General features: G+C 45.3%; 1 protein-coding gene across 3 annotated transcripts in view; it reads right to left on the bottom strand.

Moving 5' to 3' along the window:
* SKA1 (spindle and kinetochore associated complex subunit 1) overlaps positions 1-16,087 on the bottom strand; it is a 33,807-nt gene extending 17,720 nt beyond the window's left edge. The window contains exons 1-4 of one of the 3 annotated variants that reach the window (XM_040336933.1): positions 15,994-16,087; positions 13,132-13,246; positions 9,582-9,706; positions 6,318-6,409 (exon numbers count right to left, since the gene is read on the bottom strand). In XM_040336933.1, coding sequence (XP_040192867.1) covers positions 6,318-6,409; positions 9,582-9,706; positions 13,132-13,219 — 305 coding nt within the window. In that variant the 5' untranslated portion in view covers positions 13,220-13,246; positions 15,994-16,087. The other 2 variants (XM_040336925.1, XM_040336919.1) reach the window with 2 other exon arrangements.
* Positions 16,088-18,914: the final 2,827 nt, after the last annotated feature.

Here is an 18,914-nt window from a genome sequence, read left to right as displayed (position 1 = left end):
ATTCACAACTGGATTAAACAAATGGCCAGATTCAGGTAGGGCAGCGCAAGTTTGTGCGGGCGTAGCGTATGGTATTTACGCTACCGCAAGTTAGAGAGGCAAGTGCTGTATTCACAAAGCACTTGCGTCCTAAGTTACAGCGGCGTAGCGTAAATGTGCCGGCGTAAGCGCGCCTAATTCAAATGAGAAAGAGGTGGGCGTGTTTTAGGGAAATTAAGCATGACCCAACGTAAATGACATTATCAACGAACGGCGCATGCTCGGTCCATGGACGTATCCCAGCGAGCATGCGTCGGATAGAATGCCTAAGATACGTCGAACACTGACTACGACGTGAACGTAACTTACGCACAGCCCTATTCGCGTACGACTTATGCAAACGACGTAAAAAAAGATAGGCTTGTTTCGACGTCCATACCTTGCATGGGCTGCGCCACCTAGGGAGCAGCTTTATCTTTACGACGGCGTATCTCTTACGTAAACGGCGTAACTAATTGCGACGGGCGCACGTACGTACGTGCGTACGTACGTTCGTGAATCGGCGTATCTGGCTCATTTGCATATTCGACGCAGAAAACAACGGAAGCGCCACCTAGCGGCCAGCGTAAATATGCACCCTAAGATACGACAGCGTAGGAGACTTACGCTGCTCGTATCTTAGCCTAATTTAAGCGTATCTGGTTTCCAGAATACGCTTAAATTTACGACGGCGTAGATTCAGAGTCAAGACGGCGTATCTACTGATACACCGCCGTAACTCTCTCTGAATCCAGCTAAAAGTTCTTCTATAGATATGCCCTATGGTTCTGCTATAATGAACTTGCAGATGACTTCCACTAGAGGGCAGCAATAAGTCACCTCTATTTACTTACAGGCTGCATAGATCAATCTTGTAAATTCCTTGAAGAAAACAGACATGAAATATCTGTAGGTCAGGAGTGTCTATTCTTGTCATCTCTCGCACTTTTTGCACGCCACTTTTTCATCATGTCATTCTGAATAAATGAGTAAGGAAACCGCTGCAGGCCTCATCAGCTAAACCGTCACATTGTTCTAAGGAAAGCTTGGATCAAATGCATTGCTAGGGCAGCTTTAGTTCAGCTGCTTAACCACTTAAACCCCGGACCATTTGGCTGCCCAAAGACCAGGCCACTTTTTGCGATTCGGCACTGCGCCGCTTTTACTGACAATTGCGCGGTCGTGCGACGTGGCTCCCAAATAAAATTGGCGTCCTTTCTTCCCCAAAAATAGAGCTTTCTTTTGGTGGCATTTGATCACCTCTGCGGTTTGCGGTTTTTATTTTTTGTGCTATAAACAAAAATATAGCAACAATTTTTGAAAAAAACAAAAAAAATAAAAATGCAATATTTTTTATTGTAATAAATATGCCCAAAAAAAGAAAACATAATATAATATAATATATATATATTTTAGTTATGTTATATAGTTCCTCAGTTGAGGCCGATACGTATTCTTCCACATTTTTTTTATTTTTCACCAAAAATATCGCAATGAGCGTTTATTGATTGGTTTGCGCAAAAGCTTTAGGCCCAGATTCACGTAGAGCGGCGTATCTATGTGCGGGTGTAGCGCATCTCATATGCGCTACGCCGATGTAACAGAGAGGCAAGACCAGTGTTCACAAAGCACTTGCTCCGTAAGTTACGTCGGCGTAGCGTAAATTGGCCGGCGTAAGCCCGCCTAATTTAAAGTAGGTTGAAGGAGGGCATGATACATGTAACTGAACCGTGACCCCATGCAAATGAATGGCCGAACGAACGGCGCATGCTCAGAATCACGTCGCATATACTCCCTAAGATACGACGGCTCAATGCCTTTGACGTGAACGTAACCTACGCCCAGCCCCATTCACGTACGACTTACGTAAACGTCGTAAAATACGACGGCTGTTCCGACGTCCATACCCTAACATGACTTACACCTGCTATTTGGTGGTTTATCTTTATGCCGAACGTTCGCCTTACGTAAACGGCTTAGATTACTGCGACGGGCGTAAGTACATTCATGAATCGGCGTATCTCGGTCATTTACATATTCAACGCGTAAATCAATGGAAGCGCCCCTTTGTGGCCAGCGTAAATATGCGCCCAAGATACGACGGCGTAGGAGACTTACATCGGTTGTATGAAGCCAAAATTCAGGAGTATCTTGTTTGCTGAATAAGGCGCATAGATACGACGGCGCATCCGTGGACTTACGCGGCGTATCATTAGATACGTCGGCGTAAGTCTTTCTGAATCCGGCTAATAGTATCTACAAAAGAGGTGATAGTTTTATAGCATTTTTATAAAAAAAAATAAAAAAAAAAATACTAATGGCGGCGATCTGCGACATTATGGCGGACACATTTAACACCATTTTGGGACCATTGTCAGCTATAAAAATGCACCAATTACTGTAAAAAAATAACACAGGCAGTGAAGGGGTTAACCTGTAGGGGGCACTGAAGGGGTTAAGTGTGTTCTAGGGAGTGATTCTAACTGTTAGGGGGCGTGGCTACTAGTGACACGTCACTGATCACTGCTCCCGATGAGAGGGAGCATACGATCAGTGACATGTCACTAGGAAGAACGGGGAGATGCCTTTACACTGACATCTCCCCGTTCTTCAGCTTGTGACACGATCGTGGGACACCGGCGGACATCAAATCCGTAGATCCCGCGGGCACGGTCTCGGAGGTTGCGAGCACACCCCGGGCGGTGCACGACCACACAGCAGCAAATTAAAGGGGAGGTACCAGTACGTCCATTCTGTCGACGTTAATGATCGTGCGGCGGTCCTTAAGCAGTTAAAGCAGAACTCTGCTCTTAAAAATATCCCCTCCCCCTCCTAAACACCTATGCTGACCAAACTTTGGCAGTTGGACACTTTTTTCAACTGTCCTTGAATTCATTCAATGTTATCCTATGTGTACATGTATACAGGTTCGTTTACTGTTGTTTTTTAGGCAGTTGCGTTTATAGGCCTTTCTTTAAAAAGGCAAAAAAAATTGTTCTAAAACGCAAACACCGCTAAACGCAGCATGTAAACGTGGCAAGACGGACGTTTAAACGTGGATTACTACCGCGTTTCCCTGAAAATAAGCCCGGGTCTTATATTAATTTTGGCAACAAAAGACACAGTAGGGCTTATTTTCAGGGTAGGTCTTACCATGTAATGTGCTGTCTTCTCTCCCACTCTATTACAGTATTATATAAATGTACAATGTGTTTCTGTAATATAAATTGTGCCAAATACCTAGGTTATATCGCCGCTCCGCACATTGTACATTATATACTACACATTGTACATTATATACTACTGTAATAGCGTGGAATATAGGATTTACAAGCATTTTAAACTAGGGCTTATATTCGGGGTAGGGCTTATATTGCAGCCCTCCTGGAAAATAACGCTAGGTCTTATTTTTGGGGTAGGTCTTATTTTCAGGAAAACACGGTATCTGTCAAGTTAAATCGTTTAGGAGAGGTTGTAAAAACATTGGCCCAGATTCAGGTAGCAATTGCGCCTGCGTAACCATAGTTACGCAGCGCAATTGGTGACTTGCGCCGGCGTATCGAGTTCTCCTGATTGAGAACTCGTTACGCCGACTGCAGCCTAAAATCTGCGTGGCATAAGGCTCTTATGCCACGCAGATTTTAGGCTGCATTCTTGTGTTGACCGCTAGGGGGCGCTCCCATTGTGGTCAACATATAGTATGCAAATTGCATACTTACGCCGATTCACAATGTTGCGCGGTTTGATTCGCAAGTTACGTCGGTTGCGTACGGCGTCTTTAGCGTAAGGCTGCCCATGCTAAAAGCAGGGGCAGCCAATGCTAAATGATACCCGGCGTTCCCGCGTCGCAACGTTCGAATTTTACGTTGTTTGCGTAAGTGAATCGTGAATGGCGCTGGACGCCATTCACGTTCACTTTGAAGCAAATGACGTCCTTGCGACGTCATTTGCCGCAATGCACGTCGGGAAAGTTTCCCGACGGAGCATGCGCTGTACGCTCGGCGCGGGAGCGCGCCTAATTTAAATGATTCCCGCCCCCGGCGGGATCATTTAGATTGCGCGCGCTTACGCCGGGCAATTTTGCCGGCGCGCCCTCGCAATTTACGGAGCTACTGCTCCGTGAATCGAGGGCAGCGCAAATTATTTGTGGGGGCGTAGGGCAAAATCGTTGCCCTGTGCCTCCGCAAATAATGCGCAAATCGTACCTGAATCCGGGCCATTGCCTAATGCCGCGTAAACACGATTGGAAATTCCGCCAACATATGTTCGATGTGAGCTTTTGGTTGGAAATTGCGACTGTGCTCTAATGGACACATGAGACAGCCCCATCTCGTTCTACAGAGCATATACAAGTATGCCAGTCTCCTCCTCAAATTAGATCTGATGAAAATACGGAAGCATTGAAACACGTCATCACTACGAGCCCCTGTCTGACGTCACTTCCTGTCGCCGAGAGCCGTGTGCGCTCCAGGCCGAAAGCACGCCGCCGAACAGGTACTGCCAGGATTCGCTGTTCCCGCAGTGCTCTGCCTCTCTTCTTTCCTGGACAGCAACCAACAATATCTTCACCAGAGAAGCCACCATCATCGGCTGACCATCTACAGTGACTACACTTCCCCTTTTTATGAGCGCATTTTGTACTACTTTTTAGTGAGTAGCCATTTGGCTATTTTAATGAATTAAAAAAATTCCATTAGCCAGATTCACAAATAGTTACGCCGGCGTATCAGTAGATACGCCGACCTAACTCGGAATCTGCGCCGTCGTAAGTTTAAGTGTATTCTCAAAGTGAGATACAATTAAACCTATCTAAGATACGACAGCATGCGCCATCGTATCTTAGGGTGCAATATTTCGGCTGGCCGCTAGGTGGCGCTACCGTTGAGTTTGGCGTAGAATATGTAAATGCCTAGATCCGCCGATTCACTCACGAACGTACGTACGTGCACCTGTCGCAGTAAAGATACGCCGTTTACGTAAGGCGTTTTCCGGCGTAAAAGTTATTCCATCAAATAGCTGGCCTAGTCAATGTTAAGTATGGCGGTCGTTCCCGCGTCGAAATTTGAAAATTTTACGCTTGCGTAAGTCGTCCGTGAATAGGGCTGGACGTAATTTACGTTCACGTCGAAACCAATACGTCCTTGCGGCGTACTTTGGAGCAATGCACACTGGGATATGTACACGGACGGCACATGCGCCGTTCGTAAAAAACGTCAATCACGTCAGGTCACCCCCCATTAACATAAAACACGCCCCCTCAGCCTAATTTGAATTAGGCGCGCTTACGCCGGCCCCATTTACGCAACGCCGCAAGTTAGGAGGCAAGTACTTTGTGAATACAGTACTTGCCTCTCTGACTTAAGGCGGCGTAGCGTAAATACGTTACGCTACACCGCCTTAAAGATACGCGCCCCTACCTGAATCTGGCTACATATTATCAGACATACTGCACTTAGTAGGCGCATTTTTTCTTTTTGCCATTACAGAGTCTTGCTTCACTCTCCAAAGTGCTGCCACGGTGTATATGTCATTTTGAACTGTTTATATACGAACTTTAAATATTGGGACTTTCATTACCATCCTTTTTATTATTATCCAGTTGCTGGTCTTTTATTTCCCTTCCTCCCCTTCCCTTTTTATAACAATTTATCAACTTTTTGTGGTATTGTGGTTCAAATCTCCCTCTTTTGCGCCGTCATTGTGTTTTTTTTTTTTCGATTTTGCTTTTAAATGTCCTTATTTCTTCTGCGAAATCCTCACTTCCTGTTCTTCTGTCTGTAACTCCACACAGTAATGCGAGGCTTTCTCCCTGGTGTGGAGTGTCATGCTCGCCCCCTCCCTTGGACTACAGGAGAGTCAGGACGCTCTCTATGTTGCAGATAGAGAAAGGAGCTGTGTGTTAGTGGGCGTCCTGACTCTCCTGTAGTCCAAGGGAGGGGGCGAGCACGACACTCCACACCAGGGAGCAAGTAGTGTGGTGAGTTACAGACAGAAGAAGAGGAAGTGAGGATTTCTCAGAAGAAATGAGGACATTTAAAAGCAAAATGGAAGGATGAGGTAAGTGAAGGAGGACTGCACTAAGGTAAGGGAAGCTATTTAGGGAAACAAATGGTACCTTTACAACCCCTTTAAGCAACTGGTGCGTCTTTGCACTGTATGAGGAATTGCAGAGCGGCTGAAAGGAACCTGTTGAAACACACAAACTACATGCAGACACCATTGTGGGAACTGAGCCCAGGAAACCAAGGGCTGGACAGTCTACCACCCATCATTTCTTATAAACCCTCCTTTTAATATACCTGCTGGGGCCTTTCTTGGGAAGGTGGACAGGAATATTCTCGTTAAGGTGCGATGCTGCTTTGAAATCTTTCTCAAGGTTGATCTGTAGCTCCTAAAATAGATAAAATGAGAAGTTACTACAAAAATAAAATACGCACGCAAACATACATATACACAGATAGAGAAACTGCAGGGTGAGGTGCGCGTCAGTCCCAGCTGATAGTTCTAGCAATCAAGCCTTCCCACAGGCTTAGATACATAGAAATAGCGGAGGGATTGCTGTACTTAAAAATTATTTTATTTGTAGAAATTCATCAAAAAGAAATTTGTCAAAAAGACATCAAGAAGGCATCAAATACATCATTTGTATAGTCAAGCAGACAAGGTAATAAACGTTTTTGGGCTATTGTAGATCGCACCCTTCCTCAGAGTATCATGCCTTTGCACTGATCACAAATGTGACCGGATAGATCAGGGCTCGACAAATCCCGGGCGACAGGTCGCCATGGCGACTAGAAATGGTGTCCTGGCGACTTGGCTTGGAAGGTGGGCAAAAAAAAAATACGTTTTTTTTTTTTGTGAGCTGGCGCCATCTGGTGGTGAGCCGTTGGTATTACAAGTTATTACCATCAGATGTGTGAGCTGGCGCCATCTGGTGGTGGCCGTTGGTATTACAAGTTATTACCACCAGATGTGTGAGCTGGCGCCATCTGGTGGTGGCCGTTGGTATTACAAGTTATTACCACCAGATGTGTGAGCTGGCGCCATCTGGTGGTGGCCGTTGGTATTACAAGTTAAACAGCAATTCTAATGTAATTTTTCACCATTTTTCACTGCCATCTTCTTCCCTCTAATTAGAACCCCCAAACATTATATATATTTTTTATCCTAACACCCTAGAGAATAAAATGGCGATCGTTGCAATACTTTGTCACGCCGTATTTGCGCAGCGGTCTTACAAGCGCACTTTTTTGGGAAAAAAATTACACTTTTTTTAATAAAAAAATAAGACAACAGTAAAGTTATTCCCCATTTTTTTTAATATTATGAAAGATAATGTTACGCCGAGTAAATTCATACCCAACATGTCACGCTTCAAAATTGCGTCCGCTCGTGGAATGCGGACAAACTTTTACCCTTTAAAATCTTCATAGGCGACGTTTAAAAAAAATCTACAGGTTGCATGTTTTGAGTTACAGAGGAGTTCTAGGGCTAGAATTATTGCTCTCGCTCTACCAATCGCGGCGATACCTCACATGTGTGGTTTGAACACCGTTTACATATGCGGGGGCTGCTCACGTATGTGTTCGCTTCTGCGCGCAAGCTCGTGGGGACGGGGTGCGTTTTCTGGCTCCTAACTTTTTTTAGCTGGCTCCTAGATTCCAAGCAAATTTGTCAACCCCTGGAATAGATAGATCATTAATTAACAAACATGAAAAATCTGGAATCAAATCGATTGATCAGTTGAACTTAAAATGTCATTGTATAACATACAGCTCAGGTGTGTCACTGTCCTAGGAAGTACAGGGTCACAAATGGTAATAGAAAATGCTTACACCATACGGATTATATTTAACCACTTGAGACCCGCGCTATAGACGTCCACAGCGCGGCTCTCAAGTGCCGGGTGGACGTCCCGCTATTTATATTCCCCGCGCGCACCGCTGGGGGCGCACAGCGGGGAAACAATGTGCCCGGTGCATCGCTAATACGCCGATGCGCGTGCCTGGCGGCCGTGATGTCCGCCAGGTTTTCCGCGATCGGCGGTGACAGCAGGGATGTGGAGCTCTGTGTGTAAACACAGAGCTCCACGTCCTGTCAGGGAGAGGAGACCGATGCTGTGTTCCTTGTACATAGGGACACAGCATCGGTCACCTCCCCCAGTCAGTCCCCCTCCCACACACAGTTAAAATCACTCCCAGTTTACACATTTAACCCCTTCCTCACCCCCTAGAGTTAACCCCTTCACTGCCAGTCACATTTATACAGTAATCAATGCATTTTTTAGCACTGTTCGCTGTGTAAATGTGAATGGTCCCAAAATAATGTCTGATATGTCCGCCGCAAAAACGCAGGCCTGACAAAGAAAAAAAAAAAAAAAAAAAGCAGATCGCCGCCATTACTAGTAAAAAAGAAATCATAAATCTACCTATTTTGTAGTCGCCTAAACTAAGGAAAAAAAATTGGGATATTATTATAACAAAAAGTAAAACATTTTGTTTTGTTTTTTCAAAATTTTCTGGGCTAGATTCAGAAAGAAATACAACGGCGTATCTCCTGATACGACGAGCGCACTCAGAGATACGACGGCGTATCTATGCGACTGATTCATAGAATCAGTTACGCATAGATATCCCTAATATCCACCAGGTGCAAGTGTCTTACACCGTCGGATCTTAGGCTGCATATTTACGCTGGCCGCTAGGTGGCGCTTCCGTTTGTTTACGCAAGGAATATGCAAATTACTATTTACATCGATTCAGAAACGAACGACCGCCCGGCGCTTTTTTTTTACGTTGTTTGCGTTCGGCTTTTTCCGACGTAAAGTTACCCCTGCTATATGAGGGGTATGTGCGGCGTATCCTATGTTAAGTATGGCCGTCGTTCCCGTGCCGAGTTTTGATTTTTTTACGTCGTTTGCGTAAGTCGTTCGCGAATACGGCTGGACGTAATTTACGTTCACGTTGAAAGCAATGACGTTTTGCGGCGGATTTTCCAGCATGCGCACTGGGATGTTTTCACCAACGGCGCATGCGCCGTTCAAAAAAAAAAACAAAAACGTAAAATACGCGGGGTCAAACCAACTTTATATAAAACACGCCCCCCCACATCCCCATTTGAATTACGCGGCCTTACGCCACAACACATACGTTCCCCCGGCCGGACAGATACACTCAGGTATCTGAATACGGCCCTCTGTCTTTTTTTGTTTATAGCGCAAAAAATAAGAACCGCAGAGGTGATCAAATACCATTTTTGTGGGGGAAAAAAATTATAAAAATATAATTTGGGTACAGTGTTGTATGACCGGGCAATTGTCATTCAAAATGCGTCAGCGCTGAAAGCTGAAAATTGGTCTGGGCAGGAAGGGGGTTTAAGTGCCCAGTAATGAAGTGGTTAACAAGAACCCTGGAAATAAATCAATAAATGACCAAATCATTCTACCTTAGGTTACAGGTTAACTAATGACACCATAGAACTACATGATCAAAGCATTTTATGATGGTGAAAGAACACAAGGTACAGGAAGGAAGGTCTAAATGAACAGAAAGCAACGTTCTTACCTTCAAAGAGTTGGCAATGGTTTCCTGATAATGAACTTCTGTTTCCAGTTTATTGAGGAGTTCACACAGCAAATGAAGTTCATGGGCAACTTTACTGAGTGCATTCCTCAGGGGCGGATCCTGCCCTATTCACCGGAAACAAACAAGAAGCTGGACTGAACCACGGAACCAATAGAGACTCATGCGTGTTCTACTAGTATAAACAGTTACTGCAAATCACCACAATATACAGAATGATATTCCACCCAAAACCTGACACTAACTCATGGGCGGACTGACCATTTAGGCCAGGGATTCTCAAACTACGGCCCTCCAGCTGTGGTGGAACTACACTTCCCATGAGGCATTGTAAAAATCTAACATTCACAGACATGACTAGGCATGATGGGAAATGTAGTTCCTGAACAACTGGAGGGCCATAGTTTGAAGACCCCTGATTTAGGCACTCGGGCACTGCCCGAGGGCTCCATCAGGGTTGCCAGACTCAGTAAAACCAGGGACAGCATGTAAAAATCTGTGTTTTTTTACATCTGTCCCTGAAATGTCCCTTACCGACATCCTTTTGGTCTAAAAATCCCAAGATTATAGCTGCCCCCCTCCAGTACCTTTTCAGTGTGTGTATATTGTGTGTGTGTGTATACTGTGTGTGTGTGTGGCACCATAATCTATTGCCCGGCGGGCCCCATAATCTCCTATTCCCTGGCGGGCCCCATAATCTCCTATTGCCCGGCGGGCCCCATGAGTTGTCAGTCCGCCCCGGCACCAACTGCCCAGCTCAAGTAAGATTTTGCAAAATCAGAATAGCACAACCAAAAGAACCAATACAATCAATACACAGAGAATGAATTCTTAATCTGGTTTAGATGCAAACTCCTGCCAAAATATTTTTCTTCGTAAAATTTGCACAAAAACTGCTGTAAGCAGAAAGCCTGTCCCACTCTAGGCTGAAGAACGGGGAGCAGATCCGGCTCTGAATTAAGAAAGAGGTGGGGGGGCAAAGCCCTGAGGACTGATCTGCTCCCTGTTCTATGCTGTATCTGTGGCAGACACAGCACAGTACAATTAGATGCATCGATCATTCTGCCCATCCCCTCACTCAGCTGAGACTGGGGAGGGAGGACGGGGGCTGTGCAGACTCCGCTCACACCGTGCAATCACTGCATAAGGAAGAGAAATGCAAGATGTCTGCTGGCACCTCACATCCCGGACACAAGGCTTGGCCTGGCGGAGACCTGCTGCATTTTTCCATGCTGAAAACTGTTGCGCTCTTGAGCACCAAACTGGGGAAATACGTCATTTGTTTTAAATTAAATTAAATACCGGAGCCATGGCTGCATCTAGATGCCATAACCCCGTTATTTTCTTTTCCCTCAGGCGCCGGACTGTCAGATAAAAGTGGTGCCTTTTAGAAACCTTATCGATCGGTGAGCCCGGGACTCCATGCGGCGCTAGCTTGTCATGGAGATTATCGATGGCAAGATGGCCGCCGCTCATCTCTATGCCCTTGGAGGACCCCAGAGCGACGTTACTTCCAGTTCTCCGGCCATGTAAGCGTGGATTATTTTATTTTTTTAAGCAAAAGATAAAATTTACATTTTTTTGATCTTTTGCTTTTGAAGGGCAGAGGAGAGATTTGGGGTCTTTTAGACCTCCGATCTTTCCATAAAGAGGACTGTGGTGCTGTATTGTCATTTCGCTCTGAAATAGAAACTGCCGTGGGTGGCACAGACTGCTCCGTTACTGTGGCGCACACCACTTGCACTAGTTCCCTACCCAATTATAAATGGCCCAGGAAACTTAGCGCAGATTTGGTGTATATAAAGGATGCCGCAGCTTGCTGGCCTACTCATTGATCCCAGATGCCAACTCACTAGGAACTGTTCTTCCCAAATGTGCAAAATTCAAAAAGGAAGAAAGATGCACATCAATTCTTGTTTTTGTTTTTTTGCACCGCTAGCCAAAGCACATATGATATAGCAGCCGGGGAAATGGTATCAGTGATGGAGTGACCGGAGGCTGGACCCATCATCTCTGGGAGGATGGTACTGTGCAAAGTTATAATCCCCCTCACCCAGAATTTACAAACACTAAGACCCTTTTTACACGGAAGCAGTTTGCAGGCGTTTTAGTGCTAAAAATAGCGCATGTAAAGCGCCTCTCATGCCTCCCTAGTGTGAAAGCCCCAGTGCTTTCATACTGGAAGGTGCGCTTGCGGGACGGGAAAATAAGTCTTGCAAGCAGCATCTTTGGGGCGTTATAGGAGTGCTGTATACAGCGCTCCTACACCGATTCTACCCATTGGAATGAATGGGCAGCGCTTCAGAAGTGCCGAAACACTGGCGCTTTTAACCCTTTCTTAGGCCGCTAGTGGGGGGTTAAAAGCACCCCACTAGCGGCCAAGAAGTGCAGCTAAATTTACGGTAAAGCACCACTAACACGCCACCCCAGTGTGAAAGGAGGCTAAATTAAGCCTTCCTTTAATATAATGTAGAGATTTGGGGCATTTCATGCTTCAAGGTCCATTCACACCAGATACATTGGCACATTTATTTTCAACACATGCACGTTTAGTAGATATTCATTTTAGCTATAGGTAAGCCTTATTATAGGCTTATCTGTAGGTAAAAATCACAAAGCGGGGTATACAACCGCTTTAATGGCGTTGTTTTCATCCAGATAACCAGGAAGTGATGTCATTGCTTTTCGGGTTACTACACCATAGAGCAGGGATATGCAATTAGCGGACCTCCAGCTGTTGCCAAACTACAAGTCCCATGATGCATAGCGAGACTCTGACAGCATCAAGCATGACACCCAGAGGCATGATGGGACTTGTAGTTTGGCAACAGCTGGAGGTCCGCTAATTGCAGATCCCTGCGGCATAGAGCAAAGCCAGATGGGACTTTGCTGGGCTCTATGATTAGCTGGCTGGTCGATCGGGACTCCAGGTGGGACAGGAAGGGTGGGGGTGGGGAGTGCAGATTGGGGTATTAGTCATCCGACACCCCCTCCTGCTGCTTGTTAAAGCAATCCAGCGGCTAGTTAGCTGCTAGGATTGCTTTTATAAGAGCTGAGGGCGGGCATAAAAAAAAAAAAAAAAACACACACACTACCGGGATGATCATCCCCACTTGAAATCAATCGACATACTGGTACATCGCTTGGCAGCAAGTGGTTAAAGTGACTTTTTTTGCAGCCGTCACCTGACTTCCTGTTAGAAGGTGGCTACGTTCCTTCTCTATGGTCCCACTGTATGTAGGAATGTAGCCACCCTGTCTTGCTCGCTTCCAAGATGGACTATGGGATATGAAGTGTGTATAGAGCAGTGCAGATGACTGCTACAAACGTGCCCTGCATTTTTTATCAAAGGAAAGTGATGGGAGGGGGGGGGGGGGAGTTGGGGAGCACACAGAGGACTTTACAAAAAGGCAAACAAAATAAAAAATAAACCACAGTAAGTAATAATTTCCTGAAAAATAGATTACAGAGCCATTAGATACTGAACGTGTATGGGATTATTTTGGAAGCTTAAATCGATTATTGTGCTGACCTATTTTCCGAAGCTGCAGAGTCTTCTTGATAATGGAAATTTTTGAATGAAGATGAGAACACAAATTATCCAATTCGGCGGGATCCATCTCTGATAAGAACGATGCAGAGAAATCCTGCAGGGATGAGAACAGGTCAGTGCAGAGGTACAGACATTAAATTGGTTGTCATTTTAATTTTATTTTAACCACTTAACCCCCGGACCATATTGCTGGTCAAAGACCAGAGCACTTTTTGCGATTCGGCACTGCGTCGCTTTAACTGGCAATTGCACGTGGCTCCCAAACCAAATTGGCGTCCTTTTTGGTGGTATTTGATCACCTCTGCGTTTTTTAGTTTTTGCGCTATAAACAAAAATAGAGCGACAATTTTGAAAAAAATTAATATTTTTTTACTTTTTTCTATAATAAATATCCCCCAAAAATATATAAAAAAACGTTTTTTTCCCCTCAGTTTAGGCAGATACGTATTCTTCTACATATTTTTAGAAGAAGAAAAAAAATCACAATAAGTGTTTATTGATTGGTTTGCGCAAAAGTTATAGCGTTTACAAAATAGGGGGTATTTTTATGGCATTTTTATTAATTTTTTTTTTTTTTTTTACTAGTAATGACGGCGATCAAATAGAGCTTTCTTTTGGTGGCATCCGATTACCTCTGCCGTTTGTATTCCTTGCTCTAAACAAAAAAAAAAAACCCACAATTTAGAAAAAATATATTTTTACTTTCTGTTATAAAACAGATCAAGTAAAAAAAATTATTTTTTTTAAATCAAATTTCTGCTACTTTTTTTGTATATATATATATATATATATATATATATATATTTGTGCAAAAAAGTTACAGCATCTACAAATTATGATTTATATGCTGGAATTTTTTATTTAATTTTTTTATACTAGTAATTTGCGCCGATCAGCAACTTATAGTGGGACTGCAATGTTTACATAGTAGGTGAGGTTGAAAAAAAATAAAAACAGGCAATTTTTTTCATTGATGGGCACTGATAAGTTGGGCATTGATAGGTGGTACTGTTGGGTAAAGGTAGGTGGCACTGGTGGGCACAGATGAGGCAGCCGCGGCTCTCTGTGTGAAGGACCGGTGTCACTCTAACAGAAGCCGGTGATCGGATTCCTGATTTTCTGTTTATATCACGTGATCAGCTGTCATTGGCTGATTATGTGATATATTATGGCGGACACGTCGGACACATTTTTGGGACCATTGGCATTTTAATAGCGATCAGTGCTATAAAAATGCATTGAGGGTGGCCTCACTAGGGGAAATCACTGATCTTCTGTTCATACATTGTATGAACAGAGGATCAGCATTTCTCTCCCTGACAGGACCGGGAGCTGTGTGTTTACACACACAGCTCCCGATCCTCGCTCTGTAACGAGTAATCGTGGGTGCCCGGCAGCGATCGTGCCCGCCGGGCACGGGAGTCAGGAACGAGCGGGGGGCATGCGCGCCTCTATTGGCTGCTGGGCGAGGTGACGTATAGCTACGTGCTCTCGCCCAGCACTGACTCTCCTGTAGTCCAAGGGAGGGGGCAAGCACGACACTCCACACCAGGGAGAAAGCCTTGCATTACTGTGTGGAGTTACAGACAGAAGAACAGGAAGTGAGGCTTTCTCAGAAGAAATAAGGACATTTAAAAGAAAAATCGAAGGATGAGGTAAGTGAAGGAGGACTGCACTAAGGTAAAGGAAGCTATTTAGGGGGGGGGGGGAGGAATTACCTTTACAACCCCTTTAAGACACTTACCTGTCCTGGAGTCCGGCGCCGTCAGCAGCAGAGGACGAGTGAACGCTCGTCACACTGCTGTCCCCACCGCCATCCTCGGTGAGGGAACCAGGAAGTGAAGCATTGCGGCTTCACTGCCCGTTTCCATACGGCGCATTTGAAACCTGTCAAATCTGTCACCAGAGGGGGGGCGGGGGTTTTCCGATAAGCGGAAGTTCCGCTGTAGGTTGAAGCTCCGCTTTAAAGCAACGCAGTGCCAAATCGCAAAAAGTGCTCTGGTCAGGAAGGAGGGGTAAATTCTTCCCGGGCTGAAGTGGATAAAAAGTTGAACATAATGCAATATATATATATAATGTTTAAGAAAAAAAAATCCGCCAAGGTCATCCTGCATTTTCGGTACCAAAATTCTATTTGGCACCAGATCTCTGCACACGTCTTTGTTTACTTCCCGCGTTCGGTGATTGGTGGGAAGTGACGCTCCCTGGTGACATCAGCATTACGAGAGAGAGAGAGAATCATTGCTACATATTGTCCTGTGTGACGTCACCTGACACATCACGAGGGGCAGCAAAATAATCTCTATTCCATTATCAGGCAGACATATAATGACATAGAAGGGGACAGTGTGTGTCCCGGGGACAGGGTCTCTTCAGCCATTATGGGACAAACTGACCCCCAGAGTTCTCCAGCTCCGGTCTGTAGGCCTCAGTCAATCTCTATAATCACCTATACCCCACATCCGGGACACTTACCACAGACAACACACCGACCTGCCAACCACGGCCAGCTGATTCAAACAGACCCGCCAGCCACACCTCCAACCAATCACCGCGGCCCGAGCTCAGGGCTTCATGTACTACCACCAATCACCGCTGTCCCTGCATCAGAGCCAAGTCTTACCACCAATCAATTCTCCTGAGCGCCGAGCACTAAATCACCAATCACTGCTGTTCAGAGCCAATTCTAACCATCAGTGACCCTAAACAGAGCGCCCAGCGCGACCACCAATCGCCGGTGCCCGAACACTAGAGCGCCAAGTTCTGCCCAACTAGCATCTCCTTTGGGAAAAAGCAAACGCTAAGGTCCATCTTTGTGAAGACCAAACAGTCGTTACTTACAATGCGCCCACGCTCACTAGATGAGGACACGTAGCTGCGTTAGCTTTGGCGACCAGTCAAAATTTGTGACGGAAATGACGTTTCGTCTCCGCCATCTTGCTACACCCCGCACTCCTCCACAGTAAGGATACCCTTGGCAACCGGAGTTTTGCATTTCACACTTATTTTTAAAGAGGAAGTAAACCCACCAAAACAAAACAAACAAAAAAAATAAAAAAATACACCCTGCAAGAAAAAGACATAATGAGCTAATATGCATGTCATACTAGCTCATTATAAATTACTTACCTGAGATTGAAGCTCCCGCAGCGGCCCTCGTTCCTCTCCTCCACCAATGCCATCTCACTTTCTTGTATCGCAGCTCCAGGTCTGTAACTGGCCGGAGCCGCGACGACATCACTCTCGCGCGCAGGAGCCGTCAGGGATGGTGCGGCCCCATTCAGAAACGGCACGCTCAGTGCGCCTGCGCCAATGCGCGCCATAGACATCGGTGCCGTCTATAACTCCTTAACTGTGTAGGTTAACCACTTCCCGCCCGGTCAATAGACAAATGACGTCCGGGAAGTGGTTCTGTAATCCTGACTGGACGTCTATTGACGTCCTGCAGGATTACACGCCGTGGCGCCTGCGCCCATGTTAGTCTGACACCCTGCATCTCAGATCTCGGTAAAGAGCCTCCGGCGTAGGCTCTTTACCACGTGATCAGCCGCGTCCAATCACGGCTGATCACGATGTAAATAGGAAGAGCCGTTGATCGGCTTTTCCTCACTCACGTCTGACAGACGCGAGTAGAGGAGAGCTGATCGGCGGCTCTCCTGACAGGGGGGGTTCTCGCTGATTGTTTATCAGCGCAGCCCCCCCTCGGATGCCCACACTGGACCACCAGGGAGGGCCCCCCGGTGCCCAATAGAGAAATAATAGGCAAAAAAAAACAACAATAAAAAAAAATCGAGCACAATTGATGCCAATCAGTGCCCACAAATGGGCACTGATTGGCAACATGGGCACTGACTGAAGTGATGCCCAGCAATGCCATCAGTGCCACCCCTCAGTGTCCATCAGTGCCACCTCTCAATGCCCATCTATGCCCAGTGCCACCCATAAGTGCCGTCCATGAGTGCCCATCAGTGCCGCCTATGAGTGCCCATCAGTGCCACATACCAGCGCCGCCTATCAGTGCCCACCAGTGCCGCCTCATCGGTGCCCATCAGTGCCGCCTCATCGGTGCCCATCAGTGCCACCTCATCGGTACCCATCAGTGCCACCTCATCGGTGCATATCAGTGCCACCATATCAGTGCCCGTAACTGAAGAAGAAAACGTACTTATTTACAGAAAAAATTACAGAAAAAAATAAAAACTTAATTTTTTTCGAAATTTTCGGTCTTTTTTTAGTTGTTGCGCAAAAAACAATCGCAGAGGTGATCAAATACCACCAAAAGAAAGCTCTATTTGTGGGGAAAAAATGATAAAACTTTCATTTGGGTACAGTGTAGCACGACCGCGCAATTGTCATTCAAAGTGCGACAGTGCTGAAAGCTGAAAATTGGCATGGGCAGGAAGGTGCGTAAGTGCTTTTCTGTATGTGTGTTTTTGATGCTTTTTTGGTGCAGTCCAAATAGAATATAATGAAAAGAATAGAACAGAAAACAAAAGGATAGAAAATAATAGAATAGAAAAAACAATAGAATAAATATAACCATGTTCCAAAATTCGAATAGAATAAATTTGAATTTGAATAGAATAGAAAAGAATAGATTAGTATAGAATAGAAAATAAAAGAATAGAATAGTTCCGAATTCAAATTCGGACAGATTAACGTTTTTTGGAAACTCTGGTGTATTAGACCTTCCGAATTACAATAGTACCAAATTTAAACAAATCTCGATTTTTTTTTTTGGGATGAAATTCGATTTCAAATCAATTCAAGTAGTTTTTGAATCAATTTAGAATAGTCTTACCTGTAGGAGAATGAAGGCAGGGGGTGGGGTCAAATGTTTATATAAAAATAATAATATTTAAATACAAGAAAAAAGAAAATTGGAGGAGGGAGGGATTGCAGTGATGTAAAGTGCTTGGGCTAGATTCATGTAGCAGATACGGCGGCGTATCTCCAGATACGCCGCCGTAAATTCAAATCTGCGCCGTCGTATCTGTACGCCGATTCTCAAAGGCACATACGTTAAAAAAAACAGGCTTCCTCCGCCGACGTAACTTGAATACGGCGGAGTATAATTGTGTGCAATCTTACGCTGGCCGCTAGGGGCGCTTCCGTTGTTTTCGGCGTAGAATATGCAAATGATCTAGATACACCGATTCACAAATGTACGTACGGCCGGCGCAATTTATTTACGTCGTTTACGTTAGGCTTTTTCGACGTAAGGTTGCTCCTGCTATTAGGTGGCGCAGCCAATGTTAAGTATGGACGTCGTTCCCGCTTCGAAATTTGAATTGTTTACGTCGTTTGCGTAAATCGTTCGCGAATAGGGCTGGACGTAATTTACGTTCACGTCGAAAGCAATGACGATTTGCGTCGGAATTTCGAGCATGCGCACTGGGATTCTTTCACGAACGGCGCATGCGCCGTTCTTAAAAAACGTAAAATACGCGGGGTCAACCTTAATTTAAATAAAACACGCCCCCCTCATCATCATTTAAATGACGCGCGCTTACGCCGTAAGTTAGGACGCAAGTGCTTTGTGAATACAGCACTTGCCTCTCAAACTTACGGCGGCGCAGCGTAAATACGATACGCTGCGCCGCCGTAATACTGGGCGCATCTACATGAATCTAGCCCCTTGTGTTTAAAATATTAAAGCTTCTATGAGATTTTAATGGCGGGGGTTACATTTATTTTACCATAATAATTCTTGCTCTTTAGGTTTGTATTTTGACCATTAGATGGCGCTAGAGGCTCAGAAG

This window comes from Rana temporaria, chromosome 1 (genome assembly GCF_905171775.1).
Source record: "Rana temporaria chromosome 1, aRanTem1.1, whole genome shotgun sequence".
In the NCBI taxonomy this organism is placed as follows: Eukaryota; Metazoa; Chordata; class Amphibia; order Anura; family Ranidae; genus Rana; species Rana temporaria.
This window is presented reverse-complemented; position numbering and strand designations above follow the sequence as displayed.